At 38.6% G+C, this 9,985-nt stretch overlaps 1 protein-coding gene across 1 annotated transcript; it reads left to right on the forward strand.

Annotated features, from left to right (window-relative positions):
- Positions 1–7,560: 7,560 nt before the first annotated feature.
- LOC127082415 (uncharacterized) lies at positions 7,561–9,450 on the forward strand. Its single transcript, XM_051022653.1, has 6 exons — positions 7,561–7,750; positions 7,862–8,230; positions 8,321–8,656; positions 8,702–8,828; positions 8,955–9,229; positions 9,275–9,450. The coding sequence occupies exons 1-6, from the start codon at positions 7,561–7,563 to the stop codon at positions 9,448–9,450; spliced, it is 1,473 nt and encodes a 490-aa protein (XP_050878610.1).
- The last annotated feature ends 535 nt before the right edge of the window (positions 9,451–9,985 follow it).

Raw genomic sequence — 9,985 nt, forward strand, 5'->3', positions numbered from 1 at the left:
ACGTGTGATCTGTTGTTTGTTTTAGCCAAAATTTGCCAAAGGGGGAGTTTGTTGGTTCTACGAATTGGCATCAATTTTGGTAAAACTTAGTGTTATCGCAAGATGTCACGCTTGTAGTCTTGACATGTGATATCAGCTTTTCGTGGGTTGTTTGATATGGTTGTGCAGGATTTATTCAAGATATCAGACCCGATGTTATGACATGTGCATACAGAACATTCAGTCTGAATGTTATGTATTTTGTTGTTGCGCTTTTCATGCAAGTCTTTGTGTGCTTATGTGGAGATTGCATGCGTTATTCAAGGAATAATTCTATTTAAAGCCAAAATATTATGTTTCCCAAAGAGGAATGATTTGTTACTAATTCCTAGGGAATACACGTTAAATAGAATTAGGGTTTCATGTTGCCTAGGCTCATTCAGAAAGATTCTATTTAAAGACCATGTGAACCCTGTGTGATTGTATAGAAAATACGAATGTTGAAGTGAGTGAGTATTAGGGTTTTAGCCTAGTGTACGTTTGTGAATTGTGAGACATTCATTCATCTTGTTGATGTGTGAATTGGACTGAGTTTTGAGTTATAATTTGTCCACTCTAAGCTTTGAAGTACGAGTGTATTTGTCTACTTGATTGAAGCTTTTAAGCAAGATCAAGTGTGTGTCCTTGAAGTGTGTCTTCTTTCTTTGTGGTATTTGTTCTAGTATCACTGCTGTGATTAAGGGGGAGTGAGTAGGGTCTCATATCTAAGAGTTCTTAGGTAGAAATCACACGGGTAGAGATTAGGTGAAAAAACTGTAACTTGAAGTTGTTTACTGAGAGTCTTTGAACTAATTCTGTTTAGTGGATTTCCTTCCTGGCTTGGTAGCCCCCAAGCGTAGGTGTGTTTGCACCGAACTGGGTTAACAATTGCTTATGTCGCTTTTCAATTGTTTCTTGTTTTTTATTCTGTTCATATTTCACTTGTTGTTAAGATATTAGTGTCGTGACATTACCTTCGACATCTTATATCTGATACCAGAATTTCAATTGGTATCAGAGAAGGCATCCTGCTCTGGTTCTGGGTGAGATCTTTAGACGTTACTTTTTGGTACTATGGATAGAGACAGAGGATCTGTAAACAGACCACCAATTCTGGATGGATTTAACTATGACTACTGGAAACCTCGAATGATAGCCTTCTTGAAATCTTTGGACAATAAGGCTTAGAAAGCTGTTCTAACAGGCTTGGAACATCCCTTCATTACTAAGGATGGAGAAGTTACAACTGATAAGAAGCCTGAGGAAGAATGGACCAAGGAGGAGGATGAATTAGCTCTTGGAAACTCTAAAGCATTGAATGTTATATTCAATGGGCTTGATAAGAACATCTTCAGACTGGTGAACAATTGTGAGGTGGCTAAAGATGCTTGGAATATTCTCAAAACCACTCACGAAGGTACCTCTTGTGAGGAAAATTCTCAGGTCACTTCCCAAAAGATTTGCCATGAAAGTGACAGCCATAGAAGAATCTCAAGATATCTGCAAGATGAGAGTGGATGAGCTAATTGGATCCCTCCAAACATTCGAGTTGGGAATGAGTGATGATTCTGAAAAGAAAGTCAAAAGCATAGCCTTTGTGTCAAACACTGAAGATAAAAAGGAAGAAAGTAGTCAGGATACTGATGAAGGTATGTCAAATGATTTAGCGTTACTTGGAAGAGAATTCAACAAAATCCTGAAGAGGATGGATGTGAGGTCAAAGTCTAATGTCAAGAACGACTCATTTGACATCAGTAGGCCCAATGATGCTGGAAGAAGAACAAAATCTGAAGAAAAATCCAAACAGGGCAAAGGAATTCAGTGCCATGAATGTGAAGGGTATGGTCACATTATAGCTGAATATGGGACCTATCTCAAGAAACAGAAGAAAAGTCTTGCTGCTACTTGGTTTTATGATTCTGAAAGTGAAACAGAAGGAGAATCTTCCAATCTTGTGTTTGCCTTGACTGAGAGATGGAATCCTGATGAAGACTCCAGTGATGATGAATTAACCTTTGATGAATTAGCTACTTCTTACAGGAAGTTGTGTTTCAGAAGTGAAGAAGTGTGTCAACAAGTGGAGAATCAGAAGAAATTGATAACCCAACTAGAGGCTGAGAAGACAGAACACTTAGAAACCATTTCTAAGTTGAAGATCAAAGCCTTGTTCCTGAATTCTAAACTGGATGAGATGACGAAGTATGTCATAATGCTAAATAATGGATTTGACACCTTAGACAAAATCCTCCAGGCTGGAAAGATGGCAGGAGACATGATTGGCCTTGGGTTTAATGAATCTTCTCCTGATTGTAGTCCCTCTGATAGCAAACCGAAGATGTCACATCAGGTGTCTCAACATCACAAGGGAAGACAACATAAAGGAAAACACCAAAGATGGAGATGTCATTACTGTGGGAAATTTGGTCACATAAAACCATTCTGCTTTAGGTTGTATGGTTTTCCTAGTCCTACTCATCAACCTAGACCCAAACAACACATCTCTTCTAACAGAAAACAGTAGGTTCCTAGGGTTGGTGCTACTAACTTGATAGCTCACATTTCCTTCAGAGTCTCAGCCAAAGAAGATTGGTACTTTGACAGTGGATGCTCCAGACACATGATTGGAAGCAAAAATCCGTTGGTTGACCTTCAATCTCATGTCAACAGCTATGTAACTTTTGGTGATGGAGCAAAGGGTGAAATCAAGGGGATTGGAAAGCTGAACTGCTCTGGAGTTCCTAACCTTGATAATGTGTTGCTTGTTAAAGGGTTGACTGCAAACCTGATCAGCATCAGTCAACTATGTGATCAAGGTCTCAATGTGAACTTCACAAAAACTGAATGCTTGATTACTAATGCAAAAAATGAGATGATCATGAGAGGAGTCAGATCTAAGGACAACTGATATATGTGGATTCCTCAAGAAACTAGTTATTCATCAATATATGCTCTAGATAAAGAAGAAGAAGTGAAACTATGGCATCAAAAATTGGGTCATCTACATCTTAAAGGAATGAAGAGGATCATATCTGTTGAAGCTGTCAGAGGAATCCCAAAATTAAATATTGAAGAAGGAAGAGTATGTGGTGAATGTCAGATTGGAAAGCAGACAAAGATGTCACACCAAAAGATCAAACATGACACCACATCTAAAGTGTTGGATCTTCTCCACATGGACTTGATGAGGCCTATGCAGGTGGAAAGTCTTGGTGGAAAAAGGTATGTTTATGTTGTGGTGGACGACTTCTCCAGATATACCTGGGTGAATTTTATAAGGGAAAAATTTGATGTGTTTGATGTGTTCAAAGACCTTTGTCAAATACTTCAAAGAGAAAGAGAGAGTCATGTTATCAGAATCAGAAGTGATCATGGGAAAGAATTTAAAAACAAAAAATTTGCTGATTTCTGTTCATCTGAAGGGATTGGACATGAGTTCTCTTCTCCCATTACCCCTCAGCAAAATGGTGTGGTGGAAAGGGAAAATAGAACTCTCCAAGAATCTGCTAGAGCTATGATACATGCTAAAAAGTTGCCTTACCACTTTTGGGCTGAAGCTATGAACACATATTGTTATGTTCACAACAGAGTAACGTTAAGAAAAGGGACTTCAGCCACTTTATATGAAGTCGGGAAGGGAAGAAGTACTACTGTCAAATACTTCCATGTGTTTGGTAGTAAATGCTATATCCTGCCTGATCATGAACAAAGAAGGAAAATGGACCCCAAGAGTGATGAAGGAATATTTCTGGGCTACTCAACAAATAATAGATCCTTTAGAGTCTTTAATTCCAGAACTAAAGTTATGATGGAATCTATCAATGTTGTTGTTGATGATCAAGAGACTGATGTCGCAGACGATGTTAAAAAATTTCTGAATGGTGCACCAACTGAACCTTCCGATAAAAGTAGTGAGAGTGAGTCCACCCAGGTTGAACCTGAAGCTGATCAAGTTAACAAGGGACCCTCTATCAGAATTCAGAAGAATCATCCTAAAGATCTCATTATAGGAGATCTAAATAAAGGAGTCACCACTAGATCAATGGGAGTGATCTCACATGCCTGTTTTGTATCAAAGGTTGAGCCTAAGAATGTTAAAGAAGCTTTAATTGATGAATTCTGGATCAATGCCATGCAGGAAGAGTTAGGGCATGATGCGTTGTAAATCTTGATGTTCGCAAGTGTACGAACGCGTCAGAGTAATATAAAAGATTATTGTATCCACAGAGACCAAGTGTCAATCTATCGTTATCTATTGTTATGGTGTTTATCAAAGGCAATTGAAATAGGTGTTTTTGTAGTGTGCAATTGAAAAGTAAAGTTTTAAAATAAATTTAATTAATAAAGACAGGGTCGAATGTAATTCACATAATTAAACGATAATCCAAGTACTTGCTAATAGAACTACTTATGGGCAATGTTTCCTACTTTGAAAAGAACTAATTTAACAGGAACTGTCGCTTTCGCGTATTCAGAACCGAGTTGTACTCCCTAATCAAACCCTCTTATTGTCACTTATAAAAAGGCGTGCATTGCGTTAGAGTAGTAAACCTATTTTTAAGAAATATAGTATCTTGACTAAGTTGAAAAGTATTATAACCTGGATTTCTTAACCAAAAGAGGTCCTCACGAACCAGACTCTAAACTTATAAACGCGTCCGAAAATAGTTTTAAAATCTCCTTTCTTCTTGATGTTAAAAACTCCTAATGAACTAGACAAAGCGCTTTCGCTGTTTTTGAAATAGTTAAAAACAATTAAGTTTAAAAAGACGTTGGACGGCTTTCGATCTTACCCAACGGAATTGAAGTGCGGGAAAACTTAATTTGAAAGTTAAAATAACCCTTTAAGTGTTTCTACGAACAATTGTACGGATTACTGGTTTAATTACGATCCTTACATTCTAGCCTTATAAATTTAACTAGACATGGTAAAGTAAAAGTGCATTAAAATAAATAAAAGTAGTGCGAGTGCGGAAAGTAAATAATTTAAAGCGAGTGCGGAAAATAAATTAAAGTAGTGCGAGTGCGGAAAATAAATAATTTAAAGCGAGTGCGAGGAAATAAATAAAATAAAAGCGAGTGTAGGAAATAAATGAATTAAAAGCGAGTGCGGGAAATAAATGAATTAAAAGCGAGTGCGGGAAATAAATAAAGTAAAGGCGAGTAATAAAAACCTGCTCCAATCGGAGGGCTGAGTAAATTGCAATGCGGAAAAGAAAATGGCGGCAGGATTAACTTCCTTCCAAAGTGCTCCAAACTCGAGTACAGACTCTATCACAGACCCAATTACACAATTGTGGTAACACTCCAATGCGAAGCGATTACCACTTTATAAAACTGAATATATGCCTAAGTGAAACAAAGTTGCTTCTGATTTCGCCTTGTTCCAACGTTTGGATCTTTGTCTGCTCTAAGTTTGGGTGATTGTAAAACTGAATTCACGTTTCTATTTATAGGCAAATAAAAAAGGTGGAATTGACTTGGATGCCCTTCAACTTGAAAATAGAGGAAACCGTTTTCCTCTTGTGGCGCCCGCCACAAGGCCATGGCGCCCGCCACAAGCACAAAGTGGGGCGCCTTAGTGGAAGTGGTGGGAAAACGTGGGAGTTGATGGAAGTTTGAATTGGACACATCATGACTTGGTCTGTGGCGCCCGCCATGGGGTAAGCCATAAGCACAAAATGCTGAATTTTAGGGTTTTTAGCCCTTTTTCACTCCTTTTCTCGATCGGGGCTCCGATTAAAGTAAAAACCTGAAAACAAAGGAAAACACAGTAATAACACAACAAAACAATAATAAAATAACTAGAATGCATGTGAAATCGAAGTCGAAAATACGTAAATTTTAGTGTGATCAGGGCACTTCAAGAGAAATGAAGTATGGGATTTGGTTCCAAGACCTGAAGGAATAAATGTTATTGGAACAAAGTGGGTTTACAAGAATAAATCTGATGAAAATGTGTGGTTATTAGGAATAAAGCAAGGTTAGTAGCTCAAGGATACACTCAAGTTTGAAGGAGTTGACTTTGATGAAACATTTGCACCTGTAGCTCGCCTGGAGTCCATTAGATTATTGCTAGGTGTGGCATGTATTCTGAAGTTTAAACTGTTCCAAATGGATGTGAAAAGTGCCTTCTTAAATGGCTACCTGAATAAGGAAGTATATGTTGCACAACCAAAGGGATTCACAGATTCAAATCTTCCAAAGCATGTGTATAAGTTGAGGAAAGCTCTTTATGGGTTGAAACAAGCTCCTAGAGCTTGGTATGAGAGACTCACAGTGTTTCTCATTGACCATGGATACAGAAAGGGAGGCATTGATAAGACTTTATTCGTCAAAGATGAAGGAGGAAAGCTCATGATTTCTCAAATCTATGTATATGATATTATGTTTGTTGGGATGTCAAGTAAGATGGTTCAACATTTTGTTGAACAAATACAATATGAATTTGAGATGAGTCTTGTTGGAGAACTAACTTATTTTCTTGGTCTGCAAGTCAAGCAGATGGAAGATTCTATCTTTCTATCTTAAAGTAAATATGCCAAGAATATAATTAAGAAGTTTGGCATGGAGAATGCAAGCCACAAGAGGACACCTGCTCCTACTCATCTGAAGTTGTCTAAAGATGAAAATGATGTTAGTGTGGATCAAAGTCTCTACAGAAGCATGATAGAGAGTCTGCTATATCTTACAGCAAGCAGACCTGACATTGCTTTTGATGTAGATGTATGTGCTAGATATCAAGTTGAACCAAAGGTGATTCATATAAACCAAGTGAAAAGGATCCTGAAATATGTCAATGGCACTTGTGACTATGGGATGCTATACACTCATGGATCTGACTTTGGGTTGTCTGGCTATTGTGATGTTGATTGGGCTGGAAGTACTGATGATAGGAAAAGCACATCAGGAGGATGTTTCTTCTTGGGGAACAATCTAATATCATGGTTTAGTAAGAAGCAAAATTGTGTTTCCCTGCCTACTGCTGAAGCTGAATACATAGCAGCTGGAAGTAGTTGCTCTCAACTGGTGTGGATGAAACAAATGATGATTGAATATAATCTCACACAAGATGTCATGACATTGTACTGTGACAACCTGAGGGCTATAAACATCGCAAAGAACCCTATTCAGCACAGCAGGACCAAACATATTGATATCCGTCATCATTTTATTAGAGAACTTGTGGAGGATAAGACTGTAACCTTGGAGCATGTTGCTACTGAGATGCAGTTAGCTGATATTTTTACAAAGGCTTTGGATGCAAATCAATTTGAATTCCTAAGAGGGAAATTAGGGATTTGCATTTCTAAAAATTTGTAGCAATTAATATGGAGAGGAAGAAGTAATCAAGTTATTGTCTATTCTCCTAAAATAATGTGCCCCTTTTATGGTAAATCATCACCTTGTTTTGGAAATACCATCTATTCCATCTTCACACGCTACCCTCATAACATCATTACCTACTCCAACTCTTCCATCTTCCTTTTCCTTCTCCACAAACCTCTGCTAGGGCAACATTACTTTTTCCAGAAAAACTCCAAAATGTCACAACATCAAGATACTTCTGCTTCAAAAATTACTAAGTCTACTCCAAACGTTAGTGCTCCTCCCATGGGCGTCCCTGATGATGAGATTCTGGATGTTGCTCCTCTCTCTGTTATTCCCGATGCGAACATTGATTTGAACCAACCCATCTCCATTGATGCCTCTGCTTCTGCATGTTCTAATCAAGGTAACCCCTTTAGTATTCCTTCTGGTTCAACTCCTGCCACTAACTCTAAGGAATGAACACACTATACTGATCGGGTTATAAGAGACCTAGTCATTAGAATTCTTAATAAAGGCCACTTTGTGAAGGGAGTTTTTACTCCCCTTGCTCAAATGTATCCCTCTCCCGAGGTTGAACAACCTAGTGGTAAGGGTGATGATTCCTCTAGTTATGAAAAGGACCTGGCTGCTGAAGGGTTGTGCTCTCTAGGGAAAACCGTGTTTGAAAAAGGGAAATTTGTGGCCTCTAATACTGCTAATGCTTCCCACTTTGAGAAGCATGATGATGTAAATGTTGTGATTGATATAGAGGATGGTAGCTCTGATGATCAAGAGGAAAGTTTACTTCATCACACAAAGCCAAGTGTGGTTAAACGCATGAAGACTCACAAAGGAAAGTCTATGGCTGAACTTATGTTAGCTAGAAAAGCTAAGAAGACTGCTGGTATTGGTCCCTCCAAATCATGGAGCAAGGTTGAAATAAAGAAGAGGAAGGTCAGAGATCATTCTGAGCCTGAAGAGGATGTTGAGGAAGATGTCCCTGACATCTCGCCTGTGAAGAAAACTACTGTTAGGAAGTCTCCTGGTAAAGTTCTTGATGTTCATTTGGATAACATCTCATTCCATCTTGAGGATGGAGTAGCTAAGTGGAAATTTGTGATTCAGAGAAGGGTAGATGTGGAAAGGGAATTGGGAAAAGATGCTGCTGATGTCAAGGAGGTCATGGACCTGATAAAAGTTGTTGGGCTGTTGAAGACTGTTGCTGGGTTCTCTCAATGCTACGAAGGTTTAGTCAAGGAATTTATTGTTAACATTCTTGAGGATATTTTTGATAAGAACAACAAGGAGTTCTGCAAGGTGTATGTGAGGGGTAAGTGTATAACATTCTCTCCTACTGTTATTAATAATTTTCTAGGAAAAGATAATGAGGGTGCAGGAGAATTAGAAGTTACAGACAATCAAGTCTGTAGGGAGATTACAGCTAGGCAGGTGAAAGTTTGGCCTGTTAAAAAGCATCTTCCTACTGGGAAGTTGACTGTCAAGTATGTTATCCTGCATAAAATAGGAGCTGCTAACTGGGTCCCTACCAACCATATCTCCACCATTGATAATACCCTTGGGAGGTTTAGTTTTGCTGTTGGAACCAAAGTGAAATTTGACTATGGTAGATTTATGTTTGAACAAATCATCAAGCATGCAACTACTAATGCAGATAAGCTGCCAATTGCTTTTCCCTTTATGATCTGTGGAATTATCTTGAATCAACATCCTGGTATCCTGTGCGCAAATGATTTACCTAGTAGGAGGAAATCAGCTTTGTCTGTGCACTACAAACTCTTTGAAGGTAATCATGTCGAGGATATTGTCATGACATCTGCCATGAAGAGGCCAATCTCAAAAGTTGGAGCAATTGCTGAGCTTAAGGAGACTTGCAAAGAGCTAGGTGAAGGGATTTAGGTAGCCACAACTAGAAAACAATCTTTGAAAGCCTTGATTGCAAGCTTGGAGCAGACTGAGGGTGAAAATGTTGAACATGCTAATGTCAGCCATGAAGAAGAAGCTGAAGCGCACACCTCTAGTGAGAGGTCTGCTAACAATGATGATGCAAGTGGCAATTCTGGTTCTGGTGCTGATGAAGCTGCAAGCTCAAGCTCTACTGAGTAGCTCCGTTGACTTTGGTCCCTATTGGTTTGATGGTTTTTTGTTGTTTTGGTGGATTTCCTTGTTTTTGGTATTACTTTGTTGGTTTGTTTCTCAGCTTGCTTACAACTGTGTATGTACTTGGTGTTGTAACTCTTTAACCTCTGCTATTTTGGTTAATGACTAGATAGACATTTATTTTGTCTCTTTGGTCTATTTTTGCTAAAAAGGGGGAGAAGTAGCTATAGATGATGTAGCTGAGTATCTTTGCTTAGCTATGTAGTATTGTTGTTTCTACTCTGTTTGTCTGATACAGGGGGAGAGAATTTTCTGGTGTTTATTTGTTTGGCACAGGGGGAGAATTCTGTGTGTTCTGTCTGTGTAAAGCAGTGTGGTTGTTGCTTGTTGTGGACTAGCTTAAGGGGGAGATGGTGTGTTCTGGGAAGTTACATGGACTTGAGGGAGAGTACAAGTGCTTGTGTGTTTACTAGTTGTTATTTTTGCTAATAATGTGTGTATGTTTACTTCTTCTGCTGAACTGATGCTCTGGTTGATTTCT

This window comes from Lathyrus oleraceus, chromosome 5 (assembly GCF_024323335.1).
Source record: "Lathyrus oleraceus cultivar Zhongwan6 chromosome 5, CAAS_Psat_ZW6_1.0, whole genome shotgun sequence".
In the NCBI taxonomy this organism is placed as follows: Eukaryota; Viridiplantae; Streptophyta; class Magnoliopsida; order Fabales; family Fabaceae; genus Lathyrus; species Lathyrus oleraceus.